The 24,599-nt window shown below is 50.7% G+C and overlaps 1 protein-coding gene across 1 annotated transcript; it reads right to left on the bottom strand.

The window, feature by feature from the left end:
• Nucleotides 1-8,698: 8,698 nt before the first annotated feature.
• LOC120412076 (zinc finger protein 501-like) lies at nucleotides 8,699-24,583 on the bottom strand. Its single transcript, XM_039572407.1, has 4 exons — nucleotides 24,478-24,583; nucleotides 11,874-11,952; nucleotides 10,348-11,686; nucleotides 8,699-9,326 (listed from the first exon to the last, which is right to left on the bottom strand). Exons 2-4 carry the CDS (start codon nucleotides 11,923-11,925, stop codon nucleotides 9,260-9,262), a joined length of 1,458 nt encoding a protein of 485 aa, XP_039428341.1. The 5' UTR covers nucleotides 11,926-11,952; nucleotides 24,478-24,583; the 3' UTR covers nucleotides 8,699-9,259.
• Between the last annotated feature and the right edge of the window lie 16 nt (nucleotides 24,584-24,599).

Raw genomic sequence — 24,599 nt, 5'->3', positions numbered from 1 at the left:
AGGAGGTGGATACTCACTGCCACACACACACAGAGCCTGACAGCTTCTGCAGCATCGCCCAGGACAGAGAGGTGGGAGGGGTCCTTTGTACAGAATTCCATACAAAGGGTTTATTGAGGTCCCTGCCTGAAGGGATCCAGGGACAAAGAACACAGAATACTGCAAGGTCCAGGGTTTTATCTGGATTTATTACCCCCTTACCCAGGTAATGAGCTGGAAAGGGCCCTGGATCTGATGGCTCTCAGGGTTTTTGATCAATGCCGGTGGTTGCTCCTTTAATTTGGCTTGGGTCAAGTTAGTAAAATGCTGGAATATGGGGGGGGGTTGACTCTGAGAAAGGATTATTCAAAAAGTTTATTGTGAAGAGAGCCTTACAGAGTCTCACAATGGGAGAGTTAATCTCTGTCCCTCCACGTCGTTGATCAAGGACCCTCTTGATGGTTTGATGGGCCCTTTTGACAATGGACTGTCCTGTGGGGGAATGGGAAATGCCCGTGGTGTGCCGGATGCCCCATGTGCTAAAAAATTTTTGCAGTTGTTTTGAAATATAAGCAGGACCATTGTCCGTTTTAACTTATATGGGCATGTCCAGGGTGGCAAAGGCAAGGAGAAAATGTTTGGTGACTTCTTTTGCCTTTTCTCCTGCATAGGCAGATGCAAACATGGCCCCTGAGAAGGTGTCGATGGAGATGTGCACATATTTAAGTCTCCTGAATTGGGGAATGTGTGTCACATCGGTTTGCCAGAGTTCACAGCTACCTACGCCTCGGGGGTTTACCCCTAAGCCTAATGATGGGACCTGGTAGCTCTGGCAGCTTGGACATGTCGCCACATTCGTCCTCGCTTGATCCCTGTGGAGATCAAACATCCTGATGAGGGCGGGAGCATTCTGGTGGAAAAATTGGTGGCTCAATTTTGCCTGTTGGAAAGTGTCAGGTACATTGGGTGTTAGTATCAGCATTGCCAGAGCCTCAGCTCTCCCGTTCCCTTCAGCGATGGGACCTGGGAGATCATTGTGTGACCGCACATGCATCACATGGAAAGGTTGCTCTTGGTGGAAAAGGAGATAGACCAGTTTAGAGCGCAACTGGTACAGCTTTGGATTTGCAACCTCCTTCAACAAGGTATGCTCCGCTCTGGCAATTACTCCAGCCACATAGGCCGAATCTGTGACCAGATTGAAGGGTTCCTGGAACCTCTCAAAAGCTCTAACCACGGCTGCCAATTCTGCAATTTGTGGTGAGCCTTCCATCACTTGGACATCAGACTCCCACACCTGAGTCCGAGGATCCCGCCAAGTCATCCTGAGCCATCGGTACAAACAGTTAGAGCCTTGAGCGGGGTTTTGCTTTGCAGTTGTTTTGGGGCCAAATTGAAAGCTGTGTTAAACAACTTATGTTTGGGCTTGTGAATTGAGATTTGGCCTGGGTAGCTGTCCAGAGCGAACTGGAGGTGCTCATTGGTCTGGAGCAAATGTTCCAAGACACCAATGGTCAATGGTACATGAATGCACGTGAAGTCGCACCCAGCAAGGGTACAGAGGTGAGCTCTGGCTCCCATAATTAAGTGAGCCATCAATTCCTGTGGTGTGGTGATGGTCTTGGATGGCTGGTGTGATGGGAAGATCCACTCTATGATCAAGAGAGGGTCTTTCTGCAATGCGTCCCACTAAAAAATAAGTCTGTGGTAACGTGGTGAGTTACCCAGGAAGATGAAAATGAAGGGTAACCTCAGGTCTGTCCAGTAGGTCTGTCGAGAGGACAGGGCGAGCTGCACCTTACCAATGGCATCCCGGGCCTTCACAGTGACGGCTTGTGATGAGTCCAGGTCATCTCATCTCATCCCTTCAGGAGATCAAACAGGGGAGTGAGGTCCTCCATTGTAACACCCAGCAGGGGACGGACCCAGTTGATGGAACCGCAGAGCTGATGGAGGTCTCGTAGGGTGCTCGGGTCATCCCAGATGGTCAGCTGCTGGGGTACAATGGTCTGTTCACTGATGTGGAGTCCCAGGTAGGTCCATGGGCAGATGTGATGGATCTTTTCAGGATGAATCTGAAATCCTGCCTTCTAAATGGCTTGGACAGTCTTTTCCAATGTCAAGTCCAGTAGGGCTTCCTCTGGTTCACAGATCAGGGTGTCATTCATATAGTGGAGGATCACTGATTTTGGAAACGCCTTCAGAACGGGGGACAGGAGCAACGTACCACTGGCAGATGGTAGGAGAGTTCTTCATGCCTTGTGGCAGAACTTGCCAGTGATACTTGCGCATCAGGGCTTGCTGGTTCATTGATGGAATAGAAGAAGGCGAATCGGGGGGCGTCACGCAGGTGTAGGGGGATATTGAAAAAACAATTGTTGAGGTCAATTACAGCGTACTTCCATTGCCGAGGCAGCATCAAGGGCGAGGGTAAGCCAGGTTCCAGGGGACCCATATCTTCAATGACCGCATTGATTTTTCTGAGGTCATGGAGGAGCCTCCACCTGTCCTTGCCTGGTTTCTTTAGCACAAAGACAGGAGAGTTCCAAGGGCTATTAGATGGTACTATATTACCCTTGGAAAGCTGCTGTCTCTCCGATTCCCCTCTGTGATTGGTCCAGGTAGGTCAGCATGTGATCTTACATGCAGGACATAAAAGGGGTGCTCTCGGTGGGAGACCAAGTATATTAACTGTGAGAGTAGCCCAGGTAAGTGTGGATTTGCAACCTCCTTTAATAAGGCGTGTTCTGCCCTGGCAATTATTCCAGTCATGTAAGCCGAATCTGTCACCACATTAAATGGTTACTTGAACCTCTCAAAGGCCCTGACGGCGGCTGCCAATTCTGTCACGTGCAGAGAACCGTCCACTACTTTAACATCAGTCTCCCACTCTTGGGTCAGAGGATCCCGCCAAGTCATCACCGACTTTTGGGATGATCCAGAGCCATCTGTGAACACAGTCAGGGTAAAATTCCCTTTAAGGGAATTTTACTCTGGAGATGTTTTGGAGTCAAATTAAAATTAGCACTGAAGAGCTTATGTTGCGGTTTGTGAACTGACATTTGGCCTGGATAACTGTCCAGGGCGAACTGGAGGTGCTCATTGTTCTGTAACAAATGTTCTAAGTCACCAATCGTTAATGGAAGGTGTATGCATGTAAAATCGCATCCCGCAAGGGTACAGAGGCAAGCTCTGGCCTTGATGATCAATTGAGCCATACATTCCTGCGGTGTTGTTATGCTCTTAGACGGTTGGTATGGCAGAAAAGACCCACTGTATGATAAGAAGAGGATCCTTCTGCACCACGTCCCATTGGAAAATGAGGGAAGGGTAGTGTGGTATCTTACCCAAAATGATCAGACTATAGGGTAAGTCTGGTCTAGTCTGGTGTGCTTGCCTCGAGGCTAAGGCTAGCTGTACCTTACCGATTGCCTCCCAGGCCTCTGCAGGGACAGTCCAGGGAGAGTCAAGGTCCTCGCAGCCCCTTAGCAGCTGGAACAAAGGCGCGAGGTCCTCCATCATGAGTCCCAGCAAAAGACGGACCCAATTGATGGACCCACAGAGTTGATGGAGATCTCAGGGTCCTCAGGTTGTCTCAAATGGTAATCTTCTGGGACACGACGGTCTTTTCCCCGATGCGAAGACTCAGATAGGTCAATGGGGTGGTACACTGTATCTTGTCAGGGTGTATCTCAAAGCCCTTTTCCTTGATGGCATGAATGGTGTAGTTTAATGTCTTTTTCAGTTGGTCTTCATTGGGTGCGCAGATCAAGATATCATCCATGTAGTGAAGGATGATTGCTCTAGGAAATGTTTTGCAGATTGTGGACAGGACTTCCGCTATGTACCACTGGCAGATGGTTGGGGACTTCTTCATGCCTTGCGGCAAGACTTGCCAGTGGTACCTGCGCATAGGGACTTGCCGGTTGATAGACGGGACAGAGAAGGCAAACCGGGGAGTGTCACACGGATGAAGAGGGATTCTGAAAAAACAGTCTTTAATATTGATGACAGATACTGGCCAATGCTGGAGGAGCATAGAGGGCAATGGCATGCCTGGTTGGAGGGGACCCATGTCCTCAATCACCTCATTGATTTTTCTGAGGTCATGGAGGAGCCTTCACCTGTCTTTGCCTGGTTTTTTAAGTACAAAAACAGGGGAGTTCCAAGGGCTATTCGATGGAACTATATTGCCTTTGGCCCTCCTCCACTAGGGACTCAAGGGTGCTTAATTTTTCCCGGATCAAGGGCCACTGGTCAACGCACACCGAAGTGTCGGTTTTCCAATTTAGGCGTGGGGTATCGCACCCCGCAGTGGCCCCTACTGAAAATCCCAGGGTGAGGGAATCTCAAGGCGAGTCCCCCATTGGGACAATAGGTCCCGTCCCCACAGGGTAAGGCCAGTGTCAATGATAAACGGTCCGACTGACGCAATGTATTTGCCCAGACCCTCGATAAGAATATTATCAATGCTCTGCTCAGCAGCAGCTGTCCTCCCAATGCTGGTGACTCTCCCACCTGCCAGTTTCATTCTCCATCCCTGGGGTGATTCTGTTCTAGAGACAACCGTCACATCGGCCCCCGTGTCTACCGTGCCGGACAAGCTGACGATGTCTTTGTCATTGCACAGGCAGCAGTTGGTGGTGGGTTTGTCCCGTCCCACAAGTTCCATCCACCACATGGAAGGTGTTCTGCAGCACCTAGGATAGTCCTTAGGAACGATGATAGCTTGAGCAACCACCTGTCCTTCAGCTAGGAAGAAGGGTGGGTTGCAAAAAGCTGCAAAAAATGTAACAGTCCCGTCCGAGTCAATTTCCTGAACACTGGGTTCAATGTAAAGTTCTTGTGGACCCCGTATGGGATCAGTTATAACCAAGAGCTCTGCATTTGCTGGAACTAAAAAAGCCCGTTTGGTCACAATTTGTCTCTGAACCTGCTTTTTAAAGTGGATGGAGGAAGCACTCACCAGGGAAACCCAACATTCTAGTTCCAACCTTTCCAAGGTGTAGGAACCGAGAGTGCCGAGAATATTTCTCTGCCTGTTTTTAAGGGTTCTTACCCCCCTGAACAACACTGATTTAGCTTCAAACCTTGGAAAAAATTACCAACAGTCAGACAAGAACTAGAAAATACAGTGGTGTGAATTAGGTGATAGACTACTATGTAAGATTGTCACAGGGTGAAAAATCTGGAGGTTTTGGGCTTGTCTTTGTAGTACATAGATAAGAGTAAAAAATATCAAAATGGAGGATTGTTGTTGTTCTCTAAACCTTCTTCTCCTTCTTCTACTACTCCATATTCTGCAGTAAAAGTAGTTTGGATTGACTGGATAGAAAATTCCACAGTTCCTAGTTGTGTTACTGAATAATTGGTAAGGAAGTGAAAATAATGTATGTTTTTAGTAACTATTGGTTAAAATATCTTTAAAAGGCTGTGTAAATCTTGATAATTGGCCTCACTCCTACTTTTCCTCCTTCTATGCTGTACCTGGGTCACGCTAGTGGCTCTGTTCCTCTGATAAGACTTAATAAACAACTATCTAGAAGCATTGAAACTAAAGAAGACATCTCGCTTTATCTCTCAAACTCCTTGCAAGGACTTTCAGCAAATTCTCTTCCATCAGGAGAGACTCGATTTATGGCACGGTGTCATAGGTTAGCAAGCATAGTCCCGGAAGGGATGTCCTTGCTAAGGGGTGCTTACAGCTTCCTCTGCGACCTGATAGAACCTATCAGCTGGCCAGTTTGAATATGGACAATTCTTTAAGCCACTTAAAGTTGTGTCCGCCTCTGTGATAGACACTTAGGAATAGGCAAACTCCCCCCCAAGCTCTCTCTTGTTTCCGGTGCTGGGACAGGTGGCTGCGGGCCCCATGCGGGGCCCCGTGGGCCCGGCTCAGGCCCTGCTCGGGCCAGGCCAGGCCGGGCCATGGCCATCCTGGAGCCATGGGCCTGTTCCATCCGTGGAACCCCCCCCACTGCCTTGCTGTGGGCAGCTGGAGCGGCTTGGCTCCCCCCCACCTCCACTGCGATAAGCCACAGAGCTGCAAGGCCGAGGTGAGATTAACCCTTTTATTGCTGTGAAGAGCTGAAAACCTGAGGGAAGAAAGGGAGGAGATGCTCAAAGCTGAAATTCTGTTGTGAAGCTATCAGAGTATCCTGTTGTAATTTCATGAAGATATGGGGGGTGGAGTGTTCAACTCGTAAGCGAAAGCACCTGCGCTGAGATAGGCAGATGCTGACGCTGCTGTAATTTCATGAGAAGTTTGGACAGGGAGAGATGGACCAGATGAGGACTTTTGCTCCAAACAGGAAAGGAGAAAACCTCAGTTCCTAGAGATGCTCCCAGAAATAGTCCTAAAGATGAAGATGAGGAAGACCCTTTGCTCCCAGGGAAGGAGAAGGGCCTCTGTTTTTTGTTTCTGAACAGCTCACCCTTAAAATTGTACCCCAAAAAATTTCAAGAGTGGACCCTTGAAAGCAGTTGCGGGAAAAGCTGCAAGTCGGGGGAAGGGACTCACATGCAGGGAGAGAGACCTCTTCCTAAATGGACTGAACAATATTTGGAAGTGGGCCGCTGTCTCGTTGTGATACTGTTTTCATAGCACGAGCAAGAGAGACTCCTCTTCCTAAATGGACTGACCAAGGTTGTTATGGAAGTGGTAAACAGACTGAACATCTTAAGGGTTTTCTTCTTACATTGTCAGTGGGAAAAGGGAGGAAGGTGGGCAGAGGAGGAGAGTTCTGAAGGTATGGTATACTTTTTTTTCCTTCTTTTAGGTCTGTTCATAAACTTCTTTATATTCTTTCAAGTTTGGTGCCTGGTTTGCATTTCTCCTAATTCTTATCTCACAACAGATAAACAGTAATGAGTATTTTGGGCCAAACCACTACACACGGTAAAGTGTCACAAGGCTTCCTCTGTGTCAAAGCTATCAGGCTTGGGGAGCTCAGCCATTAATTTTGTGTCATCGCACGGTGCCACTCCACACTCTGCTTCTGGTTTCCCTGGTTGTATTGGTGTCAATGGTGTCTGCACGCCGAACACTTAGAGCAGTCTGCAGGAACAGGCTCACAAGGCTTATTAGGTATGGAGAATTGGTGAAAACTTTGAGGCTTAGGACAGATTTTTGCAAAGTGGCCAGGGCTTCCACAATTAAAGCAATTGTGTGCGTCTCTGCAGCCCAATGGAAGGTTCCCTGGCCGGGAATTCTCCATAGCTTCCACTACACCCCCCAGCTTATTTGGATGGTGGCAGTGTCCAAAGGAACCAGCTTCATACACGCCTTGATCACGTGATCAAGGGTGGGAGGCGAGTCCAGGGGGAGTGCCCTCAACACCAATTGGCAGGCTTCACTGGCGTTTGTTTTAGCCAGAGTGCTGAGCAGTTCTCCCTGGGCCTCAATGTTGTTAACTTGCCTCACCACAGCTTCCCGGAGCCTGTTCAGAAACTTAACAAATGACACTTGGGGAGCCTGTTTGATGTGTGTAAAGCTGGCCATGGGGGTCAGGGATAAGGCCCATTCTGCTGCGATTTTTATGTCACTCAGGATTGGCTCGGGAAGGTTCGCAGCCTGATCTTTGGGGCTTTGAAAGCTGACCCTTGCCACACAATTGGTCCATTATGAGATGTGCCTTAGCAGGATCCCTTTGGTATGTCAAAAGGAGATCCCTAAGCTGCTTTTTCCAAGTCCTCTCCCATAGGAGGTACTCAGCCGGGGAAAAGGATGCATGACATAATTGTTTTTATATCCTGCAAAACCAGAGCATTGGTGGTGAAGGTAGCTTGGATTAAGCCTTTGAAGTAAGGGGACTCCCACCCAAATTCCTTGCCAGCTTTACACAGCTCCTTCAGGTGGGCATATGGAAATGGTTCCCACTGGGGATTCCCAGCCCTGTTGTACAAGACCAGGACAGCAAAAACTGTGCCTTCCCCGCCCTGGTTCCGGCCTTTGTCACTCCCACTTCTGGCCCCAGGAGCATGGGAACCAGAAGAGGTGGCATGGGAACTGGAAACTGGTAAGGGGCAGGGCTGCTGATGGAAGGGGCGGGGAGTTGGGTGGAATCCACGACTGGAAAGGGATTCTCAGTGAAAGGGGAGGGTTGCAGAACGGTTACACTAAACGATGCAAGGGGCGCAGGGGAGGGGTCCGACGGAAGGGTATCTATCGCCACAAGGGGTGGAACAAGGGAGGAGCTGTGGTTTTCAGCGGGAAGGATGGGGCAGGACAGGGACAAAATGGCGGGCCTGGCCACGAGGCCAGCATCATTTTGTGAACAGTCTGAGGGGGATGAAACTGGGTCTGAGGGCGAGGAAAACGGGTTAAAAGAAAGGTCCAGGGCAGTGGTGCACTCACTGTCACGGAAAGGGAACAGGGGAGATCAAGAGGAGTCAGGGAGAGGGTGGCAACCCTGCACTGCATGGCGGGCTACACCTCCCAATTCCCCCAGAAACGGGTTAAAGAGATTAGGAACATGGGGATAGGGTAGAGGCGGATGGGGAACGTTCCAAAAGGGATTAGGACTTTTACAAACACCCAAGCTACTCCCCATATTTCTAACTGTAAATCGAAACCAGTAAAGGAAAAACTTCCCCACAGAACGACCCCACTTTTCCCCAACACCGACAATCTCTCCCCAACTCTATCCCAAAAACTTAACATCTTAACTGACTCAATTGTCACATTTAGAAAGTATAAAAAAATCCAGCTAACAAAGCGTTTAAGAAGCCCCTTAGAAAACTTATATTTGCCCGCTTTTAGGGAACCCTCAGCTTGGATGAATATCTCCTGTTGGGGCTGGGATAGACTCGCTCCCATCTCCCCAAAACTACATCACCCACCACCAAAAGGAAAGGGACAAATGAACCAAACGGCCCTGCCGAGCGCTACTAACCAGTCTCAAAGCATCGGCAGGAAAAAAGGCTTTTCACAGTAGTCCTCTGGCCTAGCCGATCCTCTTTAACTCAGAGGGTTGCTGGCCATCCCTCGGAGGACGCTTAATAAAACTGAAGTGCCTACTCAGGCAAGCAGATGACCTGAGGCGAACACTCGGTGATTTTTCGACCGCCAAGGATGCGCCACAGGAACCTCTGGGAGAGGTCCCTGTTCGGGCACCACTATGACGCGCTCTGGCCCGTTGGTGTGGGGGGCCACCGCATCCTTCCTGGAGAGCGTCCTGGTTGGGGCTGCTTCCACTAGTATCCCGGATACTCAGCTTCAGCACGACAGCACCAGGCTCCGCTCACAGAAGCCTCGCACCAAAATGAACCCTGATGGATATCAAGTCGCGTCGCCAGAGATAAAGAGGCGAGAGGGACCTTTTGTGTAGATTCCAGCGAGGTTTATTCTAAAACACACACAGGAGGATCCAGTGAAAAAATGGCCCCGACAGAGATTCAGGGATTTTATACTCGGGGTTTTGGGGGCAGGCAGAGTGCCAGAAACCAATCGGGTGAGGGCTAGAGGAAGGAGAGAACCTGGAGTGACAGGGGAACAACAACCGGGGAAGTGGGGTGGTGGGAATAGGGACAGGGAACCAATGGGGTGTCAAGGAGCAGAGAAACTTCCAGAACATTATACATATTAACTAGGGGGCACACATATTCAATGGGATCTACACAGAACTAGGCGGAGGGCCAACTGGCCAACCATAAAACAATTTACATACCACAGTAAAGGACTGTGGGAACTCTCCATAACCCAGGGAGAGATTCTACACTTCGGTACCAGCCCACCGTGAGTCCAATGTTGCCCTGGCCCTTCTTGGCTCCCTGGTTACCTCAGCAGCTGCTGCTACCATCATCACACCCAAAACACCCCTCAGGAACAGGGGATAACCCAAATGCCCTCAGATGTGGGGGATACCCAGAAAGGAGATTCCCCCCAGCCTCATCATCCCCAGCCTTCAGCTCTTCATTCCAAACCCCTGCCCCCCTCCATTACTCACCCCCCCGCCCCCCCCCCATGTACCTCCCACTCCATCCAGACCCTCTGAATGCCATCTAACCCCTCCAGGGGATTTTGAGGGGGCTGTAGATTCAAGTAATTTTGGAATGTGACTGAGCCATTTGGAGTGGGAACTGAACATTTTTCAGTAGGATCCAGTGGTTTTGAGGTAACAGATCAAGGCCTCTATCTTCTGGAGTACAAAGTGATGGAGAAAACTCTTCTATCTCCCCTCAGAACCCCCAAATCCTCCCAAACATCATCTTCCCTGGTGCCTGTGGGGATACAGAAGGATATGGAGACAACCAGCCAGGTGTCTTCCCAACATGGATACAGGGAATGTGGGTCCTTCAGTGGGGGATGAAGTTGGAGCAGCGGACAAAGCTCTTCTGCACTCGGGGCACTCGCAGGGCTTCACTTACCGGTGCCTCTGTTGATGCCTGGCCAAATTAGAGCTGTGTGAGAAGCTCTCGCCACACTCAGGACACTCATAGGGCCTCTCCCCAGTGTGGATGCGCTGGTGCCTGATGAGGTGGGAGTTGTACCTGAAGCCCTTCCCACAGTTGGGGCAGCGGAAGGGCCTCTCCTCAGTGTGAATCCGCTGGTGCAAGAGCAGACTGGAGCTGGTCTGAAACCTCTTCCCACACTTGGTACACTCATAGGGCCTCTCCCCAGTGTGGATACGCCTGTGGCTGATGAGGGTGGAGTTGTGCTTGAAGCTCTTCCTGCAGTCAGGGCAGCGGAAGGGCCTCTCATCCGTGTGCGTCCGCTGGTGCAGGAGGAGATGGGAGCTGGTCTGAAACCTCTTCTCACACTCAGGGCACTTGTAGGGCCTCTCCCCAGTGTGGCTCCTCTGGTGGATGATCAGCTCAGCGCTCTCTCTGAAGCTCTTCCCACATTCCCCACACTTGTAGGGCCTCTCCCCAGTGTGGAGCCTCTGGTGGACAATCAGGTGAGATCTGTGTCTGAAGCTCTTTCCACATTCCAGGCACTTGTAGGGCCTCTCCCCAGTGTGGGTCCTCTGGTGGATGATCAGGCTGGAGCTCTCCCTGAAGCTCCTCCCACATTCTCCACACTTGTAGGGCCGTTCCCCAGTGTGGATCATCTGGTGGTGGACCAGGCTGGAGCTCTGGCTGAAGCCCTTCCCACATTCCCCACACTTGTAGGGCCATTCCCCAGTGTGAATCCTCTGGTGACGGATCAGGTGGGAGCTCTGTCTGAAGCTTTTCCCACATTCCCCACACTCGTAAGGCTTCTCTCCAGTGTGGATCATCTGGTGGCAGATCAGGTGTGAGCTGTCTCTGAAGCTCTTCCCACATTCCCCACACTCGTAGGGCCTCTCCCCAGTGTGGATCATCTGGTGATGGATCAGGAGGGTGCTCGTGCTGAAGCTCTTCCCACATTCCCCACACTCATAGGGCTGTTCCCCAGTGTGGATCATCTGGTGGCAGATCAGGTGGAATCTCCAGCTGAAGCTCTTCCCACATTCCTCACACTTGTGCGGCTTCTCCCCAGTGTGAAGCTGCTCATGGACCACCAGGTCTGAGCTCTGGCTGGATCTCCAGCTGCCTTCCCGGCACAGGGTGGGTCTTTCCTCCTCACAGCTCCCTGGGCTGCGTTTGCAGCCCCTCCTCCTGTGGGATCTCTGGGGCTTTTCCTCCCCGTTGGATTCCTGCGCTGTGGAGCTGCTCAAAACAGCCTCTTCCATGAGGTTCTGCCGCGGGGATTTGTCCTCCCTGGGCTCCATCCTCAGCTCCTTGTCTGGGGGAGGAAGGACAAGGAGAGGATGGGATTTGCCTCTATGCCACACGGAAGGGGAAGGAGATCCACCCAGTCCGTCCCCAGCAGGACGGCGTCGGCAGCGGGGTTTGTCCTGCAGACGGGGGCGATGCTGGGCTGGGAGATGGAGCAGGAGAGAGGGGGAAAGGGGCAGTGACTTCCTCCTCACCTGCCTGGGTGTTCCAGGGCATCTGCCTCTTCCTCACAGCCTTCTCCTCCATCTGGCCAAGGTTTGGGAATGGGAAATCCTGGTTTGGGGAAAAACAAGGGATGAGTATGTTGAATTTGAATGTCCCCCTGCCCAAGTCCTTCTCTACAAGTCACCGGGCATCTGGGGTCAAGAAAACCCTCCCAAACACCAAGATTCAGCCCTGAAAAAGCCTCACAGGAGTTCCCTCTCCCTAGTCCCCCTGCTCTGATGTTGGGGGGTTCCCCCCTATCCCAGCTGCCAGGGGTCACGCTTGTATTGGGGGTCCCCCATCTACTTTGGTCCCCGCCCTCCCCAGGCTGCTGGGAGTCCAGGAATCCAAAAAGCTCCCATCTTTGGTCTCCCCACTTAGGGATGCTGGGGATTATGGGGTCCAAGGGGTCCTTCTCCCCTTATTCTCTGCTTCGGGGTGCAGAGGGTCCAAGGAGTCCCCCCTTCCCCTCTCCAGGCTGTTGAGGGTCCCGCAAATTTTGGCACTCTTCCCTCTCTGGGCTCCCCACTTTGGGGTCCTGGGGGTCACAGGGGTTCGCTCCTCCAGACTGCCGAGGCTCCTCTGGTCCCGGTACTGCCCCTCTCTGCTCTCCCCACTCTGGGGATCCCCAGATTGCCCCCTGCAGCTCTCCCGGGGTGTCCCGCAGCCCCCTGGCTCTGGGCTGGAGTTGGCCATGCCTGACCCGGGGCAGAACCAACCCCCACTGCAGGGGAGACCCCACATCCCCCTGCCCACTGCCAGGGCTCTGCTTGCACCGCCACTGGGACCCCCCAAAAACACTTCCTGGGGACCCCCCCAATGTCCTTGCAAGGAGCATTTTCTTCTCGGCTTTGGAGTTCTTCATACTCCAAACATCCTCCCCAAAAAACCCAATCCAGGGACCCCCAGGATATCTGGGCCAAGCTCCCCCTCCCCGGGCACCTGTGGGATGGGAGGTGATGCTCCCATGGGTAGGGGGCTGTGAATTCAGGGAGTACTCGACCTCGTGCTTCCTTCTACTTTTCTTCATCCTCCCTTGTCCCTCCTCTTCATCCTCCTCCTGCTCCTCCTCTCCCATCCCTCCTCCTCCTCCTCCCTAATCCCACCTCCTTCTCCTACTTCCACCCCTTTTCCTGCTCCTTCTTCATCCCTCCTCTTCTATCCCACCTCCTCCTCCTCCCAGGACCAGTAAGACCCTGGGTTCCCCTTTCTCGAGCCGCTTGCAGCCTGCGGGAGCTGGAGCCGGGACAGGTCGGGATGGGCAGCGCAGGGCTCTCGGCTGCTCCCACCCGCTGGGGGCGGGGGAACCTGGCCTGGGGAAAGGAGAGGGAAACTGGGAACATTGGGGGCTGCACATCCAAACTGGGCCTTGCTGGGGACCCTGGGTGGGGACTTGGAGCCCTTGGGGCTCCTCTTGGAGCCTGGAGAGCCGGGAGGGGGGAACACAGAGAGGGCTGGGGGATCCCAGGAGTGGCATCGCTGGCAGTGACTGCTTTGTACTGGGGTAACTGGAACCTTACTGGGGCAACTGGGTGGGACTAGGAATGACTACAAGCATGCTGAGGCCAACTGATATGTACTGGGAGTGTCTGTAACCATACTGGGATTGACTGGAACCACAATGGGAACAACCAGGACCATGCTGGGGAGAAATGGGACCATGCTGGGGGCTACTGGGAGTGACTGGGTTTGAACAGGGGGCAACTGGGCACGACTGGGACCATGCTGGGAGGGACTGGGATCATATGGGGAGTGACTGGGACTATACTAGGGGCAACTGCATTAAACTGGAACCACACTGGAAGATCATGGGAGCAGCTGTGCCCATGCCGCAGTCATACTGGGATCCTACTGGAACTGGCTGGGATCATACTGGCAGTGAATGGAATAGTACTGGGGGTATCTGAGAGTGACTGTGATCATACTGGAATCAGACTGGGAGGGACTGGAAAGGTGCTGGACATGACTGGAACCATACTGGAGGTGACTGGGAGCAACAGAGACCATGCTGGGAGCAAATGGGATCGTATTTGGAGGAACTTGGAGTGACTGGATTCATACTGGGAGCAACTGGGCCCACACTGGGAGTGACAGGGAGTCACTCTGGGCATGACTGGAATAATACTGGGAGTACCTGGGAGTGACTGGGGTCATACTGGGGGTGACTGGGTGCAACTGGGATCATACTGGAAGTGGCAGGAAGTGACTAGGATCATACTGGCATTGAGAGGGAGCAGTTGGGATCACATTTGGGGTAACTGGGATCATACTGGGAGTGACTGGAACCAGACTGGCAGTGATGATGGGTCCTACTGGGATCATACTGGGAGCCACTGAGATTACAGCAGGTGTGAACGGATCCTGACTGGGGCTTACTGGGAGCTACTGGGCCCATGTTGGGAGGAAAATGTGGACATGCCTTCGGTTTTAACCTTCATATTTTTCAAATTCTGTATTGCTTGGTGTGTGACTCTGAAGTTTTTTGTTGCCTGTTAATTTTTGCTCTCTCATGCTAGGTAGACATAACAAAGCCCCTCTGGCCCTGCTTTCCAAGGACACCAAGACTGTCTTGGGGGTTTAGGAGCTCTCCTGGTTTCCTTTTTTCTGTTAAAGGAATTTTCCCCATACGTGTTGCTAGGGGGACAAATGGCTGGGTATTTAAGAAAAAAAAAGGGATGGCTACAGCAGTGGGGTGCATTTGGCTACTCTTTTGTTTCACCTGGGTGTGCAGGAAGTCGGTCACCAGCGCTTGGACAGAGAGGGAGTCTGCTTTCTTTGGCTGCTTTTCCTTCTGCCGGAGAAACCCTGGGATCCCCAAGCCCAACCTTTCCCTGCCCCGCTGGGAGCCGGGCTGTGGGCGCCCTGCCTCCGCAGCTGCTTGGAGCCTTCGCTACATTGTAGCCCTGCTCGCCCTGCCTGCTCAGACCCCTGGGGGGGTTCCCCATTTGGATACATCTCATCTGCCACCCGGGATTTGTGCTTGTCCCTGCCATTCCAGCCTGCCGTTCCAGCCTGCTGTTCCCAAAGGTCCAGCCGGACACCGGGATCGGCTGCCCAGGGGTTTGTGGAAGCTTCTTTGTTCCATCCCTCCGGGATCCCAGGGCACCAGTGCCGCGTGCTCCCCGAGCTTGCTCCGGAGCGCCCCCTGCAGCCGCGGGGGAACCATCGCACCTGCCCTGCTCACCGGGAGCCGCCAGCGCCCCTGCCGGCTGCGAGCGGAACTGCACCGGGGGAAAGGGCCTGACAGCCGAGAAGGCTGGGACTGGGTTTGTGATTGCTGTTACTGCCATAGTTATTGTTGTTTGTTTGACTTGTTATACACATATAGATATATAATAGTAAAGAACTGTTATTCCTATTTCCCATATCTTTGCCTAAAAGCCCCTTGATTTCAAAATTATAATAACTTGGAGGGAAGGGGGGTTGCATCTGCCATTCCAAGGGAGGCTCCTGCCTTCCTTAGCAGACACCTGTCTTTCAGACCAAGACACTGTCCTAGGCAAAAAAGTAGAAAACAAAGAGCCTCTAAATGCAGGGTAAGCTGTGGGGAAAACTGAAGCTTTAATTAGAGAATTAACCCTGCTATGCAAATGAACCAAACCTATCAAAGGGTGAAGAACTCATGACCTGGGGTCCATCTTGGGGTCCATTTTGAGAATGGCTTCAGGCTCCCCAGGGTGTACATGTGAAGGTCCTATCAAATAAATACCTCTTTTATTCCTTTGTTCCTGCCTAGTCTCTGTTTCTAGGAGGCCTCATAAGGCATCAGTTCTTTGGCACCACCAGAACGGACAATGAGGCTTCCCAAAGTCCTCTGGGACTCAGAAAGATCCAGCCCAGCTCCCCCCCTTGCCGGCACCCGGGGGGCAGTTGCCAGGAGTCCAGGAGGCAGAGAAGCCTCAAGAGCCCAGAAAACTCTCCAGATCCAGCACAGAGGCACATGAGTAACTGAATAAAGGTGGTATTCTGTTGTTAACATCTGAATTGGGTATTAAGACATCTCTTACCATTTGTTTAGGGACTCAGGAGGGTCCAAGGGGTTTTGTTTGGTGTTTCCCCCTTTTGTTAGCTTGGCAGCTCACGAGAGCTTGTCAGAGAACTCGTGTGAGAGTCCCAGGGAATTTGATTTTACCTCTGTTGGTTTGTTCCTAGCTTCCATCCAGCCACCACCCTCTGACATGCAGCCAGGTGGCACAGTGGCTTGGATTGTATTTTGAGCCTCTGTTTGAATCCCCAGGGTTGTGGGTTCAAATCCTACCTTCTCTAGTTTTCCCTCTCTGCTTTATAGAGTGACTTAGATCTTGTTGCTTTATTTTTGTGAATTTTCTGTTTATAAGCATAAAACCATGGGCAGTAGTATTTCTTGTATGGGGAGTGAAATACCACCGAACACCCCTTTAAGCTTTGTATTAGATAACTGGGCAAAATTGATAGGCAAAGATAAACCCTTACAAAAGCAGAATTAATTAGGCTTTCAACATTGATTTGGTCAGCTTATAGGTTAGATAACTGGCAAAAGTGGCCACAGTTTGGAAGCCCAGATGAAGAGTTATTATTGAGTTTAATATCGTATCATTGAAGAGATCACTGTTTCTTAGAATTAGAGTACGCCAAGCTCTTCTTGGCTGCATCTAAGTTACAAATATCTAAAAAAGAGCATATACTGTTTTTAAGGAAAAAAGAGAAAAAGATTAAGAAGTCTATGTTGGACCTGACAAAAGGGGAAGACGTGGAGATGGATTTAATAGCTCCCGCCTCGAGATTGGGCCCCCCTCCCCCCTCCTCCTCCTCCCCTCTCCTCCTCCTTTCTCCTCTCCCTCCTCCTTCTCCTTATCAGCCAACATGGATCTTGGGGGCGAGGCGGGGGGAGGAGAGGCAGCTTTAGATGGGTTCCAGCCGGTGAAAAAGGAGAAGGGGAAGGCAGAGTGGCCGCCCCCGCGACCTCCCGCAGACCCGGGAGACTTCCCAACCGTGACTCAGGCTCCGGCAGGGCCGCATCTAAAAGAGGATGAAGACTAGCCGTGGCGGCTCTGGAAGGTGCTTGTGTCTCCAGTGGCTTCTGCCCAATAGCTGCCCGGCTCTCTCCCCCGCCTCCCCTTCAGTCCCACCAGGAGCGGATGGGCCAAGGGTAGGGGACAGCCAGTGTGTGCAGCCTACGGCACCCCTCTTGGAGGTGGAGCCAGAGGGCAGGACTTTCCATGAAGAGGGTAGGGAGGGAACCTCCCTCAGGGGGGGTGGCATTCCTCCCTCTCCCAGGCGTCGGAATCTCCATGACAACACCTCACGCAGAGTGGCTGGCTTAGAGGATGAAGTCATCGAAGCACGGAGGCCCAGGGACACTGCCCGGCCCCTGCGGCGGAGCAGGTCCCTGTCAGTGATATCAGGTACCAGAACGGGCCGGGGCAGACCTGACACAGCCGACTCCACAGAATCAGACAGCTCTCACCCAGGCAGTTCCTCTGAGGAGGAAGATGAGATAGCTGCTTTAAGCAGGTGAAAGAGGGGAAAGACAGCAAGAAAAGCAATAAGGGAGAGAAGCCCAATTGCTAAACGGACCAGAGCAAAAAGGGAGCCAGTTTTGCAAGCCCCTCTGAGACAGGCTGCGGGTAATCAAGGGCCAATCTATGTGAAAGTTCTGTACTCCCTCATAGAGTTAGAACAATGGAAGAGTACAGTAGGAAAATATAAAGAAAATCCAGACAAAGTGGCTACTTTGGTACAAAGAGCAATTAAAACACAGAACCCTGACTGGAGTGATTTGGCAGCTATGATGAGACATTGCTTGATCCCACTAAAAGACAGATGGTAAACAAAGCTACTATAAACTCTGTGGAATTAGGCATAGCTAGCGGGATGTTCCAAGGTACAGTTGCAGAAATTTTCCCAACAGATGATCCAAGGTGGGACCCAAATGTGCCAGCAGAAATGCAAAGATTAAAATGGTATCAAGATCTCATAGTATATGGGTTAAAGCATGGTGTCCCTAAATCTTTTAACTGGGCAAAGCTTTATGAAGTGAAGCAAGGTCCTAATGAAACTCCTACTGATTTTTTGAATAGGTTAAGATACAGCGGAAGGGGGAAATCATCTGGCTTATTTGTTTATGGGTCAGGTTTCAAACTATATAAGAAGAAAGTTGCAAAAGTTAGAAGGTGTTCAAGACATGAATAAATTGTTAGAAGTAGCCTGGAGAGTGTTTTGAGCTAGAGACTCCAGTGACAAAGGTAAACCCTGTCCCAGGAAGAAGAATAGTCAAGAAAAGTCATCTAAGAAAGCCTCTCCCCCTAGGGAGAAAGACACATGCGCTTATTGCAAGAAGAAAGGGCATTGGAAAGCTGACTGATGTTGAAGAAGACACCCCCAGTTCCACAGCTACCATTGGAACAAAACTCAAACTCAGAATGATGGGGACCGGAGGCTTCTCCCCCAGCAGAGCCTTTGGTTATAGTTAAGCTGGGGAAAGATGAGACAGAATTTCTGGTAGACACCGGCGCGGCATATTCTGTGTTAAATACTTAATAAGGGAAACTGAGTCATGAAAGTGTTCATGTAGTTGGGGCAACAGGGGTAACTGAAACACGGCCTTTCTTCCAACCTTTGAAATTTGAACTGGGGAAGCACTGGGTAACTCATCAATTTCTTTATATGCCTAACTCCCCTAAACCATTGCTGGGGAGGGATTTGTTAGAAAAATTGGAAGCAGAAATTAAATTTAAAAGGGGGGGGCATACGAGTTATCATTCCAGAAACTAAATTTGTCCAAGTTGCTGCACTTTTTATACAGGACAGATGTGGTGAAATCCCCACTGAAGTTGAACATGCTGTCAATCCAGTTGTGTGGGCCAGTGATGTTCCAGGAAGATCCAAACAGGCATTGCACTCAAACTGGGAGCTACACTGGTAAGGCAAAACCAATATCCTTTAAAATTAGAGAGTCGCAGAGGACCAGCACCTATAATTGAAAAATTCCTCCACCGTGGGTTATTAGCGCAATGTGAGTCCAGGTATAACACGCCAATCCTTTCAGTGAAGAAAGCTGATGGTAAAAGTTATCGGTTGGTCCAAGATTTGAGGGCAATTAACAAAATTACAGAGGACATACACCCAGTGGTTGCCAATCCGTACACACTTTTGACCACACTGACAGATGAATTAGGAGGGTTTACTCTTGTGGACCTAAAAGATGCCTTTTTCTGCATTCCTGTGCATAAAAACAGCCAGGAGCTCTTTGCTTTTGAGTGGGAGAATCCCGAAATGGGGAGGAAAAGTCAGCTTACTTAGACAGTCGTACCCCAGGGTTTCAAGAATAGCCCAACAATATTTGGACACCAGCTAGCAAAGGAATTAGAAGATTGGAGGAGACAAGAGCCAGTAGGGGTTATCCTTCAGTATGTTGATGACATTGTGATTGCAGCTAAGACCAGAGATGACTGCATCCAATTCATTGTAAGCTTGTTAAACTTTTTGGGACAGAGTGGGTACAGAGTTTCCAAAGACAAGGCACAGATCGCCAAGGAAGCAGTAGCTTACCTGGGACTTGAGATCTTCTGTGGACACCGACAGCTCAGCAAGGAATGGAAGGAAGCCATCTGCCGACTTCCAGAGCCCCACACCGTGAGAGAAATGCAAGCTTTTCTGGGAATGGTAGGTTGGTGTCGTTTGTGGATAGCAAATTATGGGTTGTTGATGAAACCATTGTATGGAGCAATAAAAGCAGCTGAAAATGGCATTATAATTTGGAATGAAAGCACAAGGGCTGCATTTAAACAGCTGAAACATTCTCTGTCAGATCCAGCACTGGGCTTACCAGACTTGACTAAGCCTTTTGAACTTTTTACACATGAGAGACTTAATGTGGCACTGGGCATATTAGCACAGCGCCTCGGAAGCCAACGAAGCGCTGTGGTCTATTTTTCCAAACAGCTGGACAATGTTAGCCAAGGGTGGCCTGGGTGTTTGAAGGCTGTGGCAGCTACTGTCATCCTGATTCATGAGGCCCAGAAACTCACCCTTGGACAACACATTGTAGTGTATGTGCCACATGCAGTAGCAGCAGTACTGGAACAGAAAGGAGGACATTGGCTGTCCAGCAATCAGATGCTTAGATATCAGTCACTGCTGTTAGAACAGGATGATGTTACCCTGAAAACAACTTCTGTTGTTAACCCTGCCATGTTTCTGTCCTCTACCTTAACTGACGATGTGCCTGAGCATGACTGTTTGCAGACAATCGAGGAGGTCTATTCCAGCAGACCAGACCTGAAGGATGTACCCCTAGAAAATCCAGACTGGGAGCTGTTTACAGACAGGAGCAGCTTCATGAGAAATGGTAAATGAATGACAGGCTATGCAGTAACAACCCAGGACAAGGTGATTGAGGCAAAGGCCCTGCCAGCAGGCGTATCATCGCAGAAAGCTGAACTGATTGCATTAATGAGGGCCCTAGACCTGAACGAAAGAAGATAACTATATGGACTGACTCTAAATATGTGTTTAGTATTGTCCAGACCCATGGAGCCATCTGGAAGGAGAGAGGACTGTTGAATGCTCAAGGTAACCAGATCAAACACGCTGAACAAATCCTTGCCCTCTTAGAGAGCATTAAAAGACCCACAGAAGTAGGTACCATGCATTGTAAGGGTCACCAGAAAGAGAAAACCACTCCAGAATTGAGAAATCGCTTTGCCGATGAAACAGCAAGAAAGGCTGAGAAAAAGGTATTTTTGCAGTAATTCCACAAAAAAAAGATTGATTTGTCAGGGTTCACCCCAAAATATGATCAGGCAGACCACAAGTTAATTAAGTTTCTTAAGGCTGAGATCACAGAAAATGGATGGGCTGTTACACCTGCAAATCAGGTTGTAGTCCCACCTTTAATCCTTAGAGAGCTAGCTTGAAGAGAACATGAAAACACACACTTTGGGGTTGAAAATCTTCTGAAACATCTGAAAAAGGTAGTAATAGGAAAGGGAATCACAGATATTGTACAATCAGTAGTGAGCAAGTGTGAAATCTGCTGCAGAAACAATCCTGATACGAGAAAAAGAGTTGTGTTAGGAGTAGCAAAGGCAGGGGATCTTCCTGGAGATTACTGGCAAATAGACTTTGCTGAGTTACCACACAAAGAAGGATACAGGTACATACTGGTGTTGGTTGACACCTTCAGTGGATGGCCTGAAGCTTACCCCTGTCACACTAACACAGCCAATGAGGTGGTGAAAGTTTTGCTTAATTATATAATACCAAGGTTTGGGGTTCCTTTAGGTATGTCCTCAGACAGGGGACCACATTTTGTTGCAAATGTGATTCAAGAGGTTAGCCCGATTTTGGGAATTGCTTGGGATCTGCACACACCTTACAGACCCCAAGCAAATGATAAGGCACAAATTAGCAAAATTTGTCAAGAGACATCCATGACATGGGTTCAGGCCTTGCCTATAGCTTTACTGAGGATCTGTATACAACCAAGGTGGAGGGATAACATCAGTCCCTATGAAATATTGTATGGCAGGCCATATCAAATTCCACACGTTCCAGGTGAAATTCACATAAGGGGAAAACTTGATTTACAGAGATATCTAATGGCTTTAGGTTCTACTTTGCAGAAGCTCCAGAATTACATTGTGTTATCCAGACCCATAGGATTGGACACCCCTGCACATCCCTTCCAGCCTGGAGACTGGGTCTGTGTTAAGTGGTGGAACAGTGACCCTCTACAGACCAAGTGGAAAGGACCATTCCAGATTTTGATGACCACCCTCACCGCAGTCAAAGTCGTGGGCAAAGGACCCTGGATTCACTACTCCAGAGTTAAGAAGGCTTCTGCTCTGGAAACAACTGAGAAAGCAGAGACTGATACAAATGAAGATGATGTAGTTTAAATTATTTTTTCCTGTGCTTATTATCTACATAGTTGGTAACCCTGACTCAGGTTTGGAACTAAATTTTGCATATGATTCTAGTCCAAAGTATATACAAAGACATTCATTTGGATACAAAACTAACAATTGACATGTAAACTGAAGTGAAAAGAGCAACAAAATTTGTTTACAATTTGAGAATTAACTTAGATCTTACATTGGATAATGTTCAAAGCTGATTGTATCTTCCACATCCTGGTTTCATGGTTACCAAACTGACCCTGAATTAAAGATTGTTTATAACAATTGTAATTGTAATTCTTGTTTATAGATATATACTGCAGTTAAACACATATGATTAGTAGATATTTAGAATATTTGGAATAGAGTCTCAATAAGATAGAGGCCTTGTCAAGCCTCTAAAGAGGGCGAATGATGCCTTAGGTTTCAACCTTTATATTTTTCAAATTCTGTACTGCCTAGTGTGTGACTCTTAAGTTTCTTGTAGCTTGTTAATTTTTGCTCTCTCATGCTAGGTAGACATAACAAAGCCTCTCTGGCCCTGCTTTCCAAGGACACCAAGACTGTCCTAGGCAAAAAAGTAGAAAACGAAGAGCCTCTAAAGGTGGGGTAAGCTGTGGGGAAAATTGAAGCTTTAACTGGAGAATTAACCCTGCTATGCAAATGAACAAAACCTATCAAAGGGTGAAGAACTCATGACCTGGGGTCCATTTTGATAATAGCTTCAGGCTCCCCAGGGTGTACCTTTGAAAACCTTTCAAATAAATATCTCTTTTATTCCTTTACTCCTGTCTAGTCTCTGTTTCTAGGAGGCCTCATAAGGCATCAGACACATTGGGAGCAGCTGGGATCAGCTGGAAGGTACTGGAACCATGCTGAGGGGACAACTGGGGAACCTGGAATCATACTGGGAGCAACTGAGACAACACTTTGGGCAACTGCCAGAAACTGGGATCATGCTGGATGCAACTGGGAGTAACTGGGAAAGACTGGGATCATTCTGAGGAAACTAGAACCTTACTGGGGCAACTGGGAGTAACTGGGAATGACTACAAGCATGCTGAGGCCAACTGGGATATACTGGGAGTGTCTGTAACCACACTAGGGCTTACTGGAACCACACTGGGAACAGCTGGGACCACGCTGGGGACAACTGGGACCACGCTTGAGGCACCTGAGAGCAATTGGATCTATGCTGGGCGTGACTGGGACTATTCTAGGGGCAACTGGGATCATACTGGGAGGAACCAGGAACAAGTGGAACTATGGTGGGGGCAAGTGGGATCATACTGAAATTACAGTGGGAGCAGCAGGGTGAGACTGGGATCATACTGAGGGTGACTGGAATCATCCTGGGATTGACTGGGAATGGCTGTGAGCAACTGGAATCATGCTGAAAGCAACTGGGAAGAAGTGGGAAGGACTGGGAGCATGCTGGGGGTGACTGGGATATACTGGGAGAGACAGGGAGTCACGGGGATCATACTGGAGGCTACTGGGCTCATGCTGGCATTGACAGGGAGCAACTGGGAACACACTGGGGGCCACTGGCATCATACTGGAAGTGACTGGGATCATACTGGGATTATAGTGGATGTCAATGGACCCTGACTGGGCGTTACTGGGAGCTGCCAGGCCCATACTGAGAGCCTACTGGGGATACACTGGGATCAGACTGGGAGCAACTGGGAATGATAGGATGCATGCTGGTGACAACTGGGATATACAGGCAGTGACTGGGATAAAACTGGGAGCAACTGAACCATGCTGAGGTAACTGGAAGTGCCTGGGAATGACCACAAGAATGTTCAGGGCAACTGGGATATACTGGGAGTGTCTGAGACCATACAGGTGGTGACTGGGACCACACTGGGAGTGACTGGGAATGTGCTGGGGGCAACTGGGGGCAAATGTGAGTGACTGGGGCCCTGCTGGGAGAGACTGGCATCATACTGGGAGTGACTGGGACTATGCTGGGGCAACTGGGAGAACTGGGAACACACTGGACAAAAGTGGGAAGAACTGGGAGCAACTGAGACTGTGCTGGGGGCAAATTGCATCATAATGGGGAATGACTGGGAGTGACTGGGTTCATACTGGGAGCAACAGGGATTCTGCAGGGAGTGAGGGGAAGTGACCAGGATCATACCGGGACTGAGTGGGCCCATACTGGGACTGATGAGGAAACTGGAACCACTCGGGGAGGGAACTGGGCTCATACTGGGAGCAGCCATTTCCCGGACCCGGGACCCCTGAGCCCCTTTCCCGGCCGTGCCGCCCCTGCAGCCCCCAGACCCCCCCGCCGGGGTCCCGCCAATCCCAGGGGTCCCCCCTCTCGGGCTCCCCGCTTGGGCTTCTGGGGGTCTCCTCTCTCCGGGGTCCCGCTTAGGGAAGCCGGGGCTCCCGGGGGTCCCCAAAACCGGTGTCCCCCCGCCCCCGCGCGGTCCCCACGGGGCCCCGGCAGAGCTCGGAGGGCCCGGCCCGGGAAGCCCAACCCCCACCGCGGGGGGACCCGCATCCCCCCGCCCCCGCCGGGGCTCTGCCGCCACCGCCACCGCCACCCCCAAAAACACCTCCCGGGACCCCACGATGTCCCCCCGAGGGCATCTGCGGCTCGGCTTTGGAGTCCCGCAAGCTCCAAACATCCCCCCAAAAAACCCCAAACCCAGGGACCCCCCGGGACATTTGGGGCGAGCTCCCCCTCCCCGGGCACCTGCGGGACGGGGGGCGATGGTCCCGGGGGGCTGCGAGTTCAGCGAGCGCTGGAGCCGAGCGCTTCCTCCTCTCCTCCAGCTTCCCGCTGCCGCTCCGCCTCTTCCTCCCTCCTCCTCCTCC

This window comes from Corvus cornix, unplaced genomic scaffold, assembly GCF_000738735.6.
Source record: "Corvus cornix cornix isolate S_Up_H32 unplaced genomic scaffold, ASM73873v5 scaffold10, whole genome shotgun sequence".
NCBI lineage: Eukaryota > Metazoa > Chordata > Aves > Passeriformes > Corvidae > Corvus > Corvus cornix.
The sequence above is the reverse complement of the archived record's forward strand: the minus strand, read 5'-3'. Positions and strand labels throughout refer to the sequence as shown.

Coding starts and splice junctions, on each gene's coding strand:
- LOC120412076 (XM_039572407.1), bottom strand. CDS start 11,925: ATGGAGGAGAAGGCTGTGAGGAAGAGGCAGATGCCCTGGAACACCCAG. Junction 11,687..11,873: donor GCCCTGGAACACCCAGGCAG/GTGAGGAGGAAG, acceptor TTCCTCCCCCAG/ACAAGGAGCTGAGGATGGAG. Junction 9,327..10,347: donor AGGCATCAACAGAGGCACCG/GTAAGTGAAGCC, acceptor TGTGTGTTTTAG/AATAAACCTCGCTGGAATCT.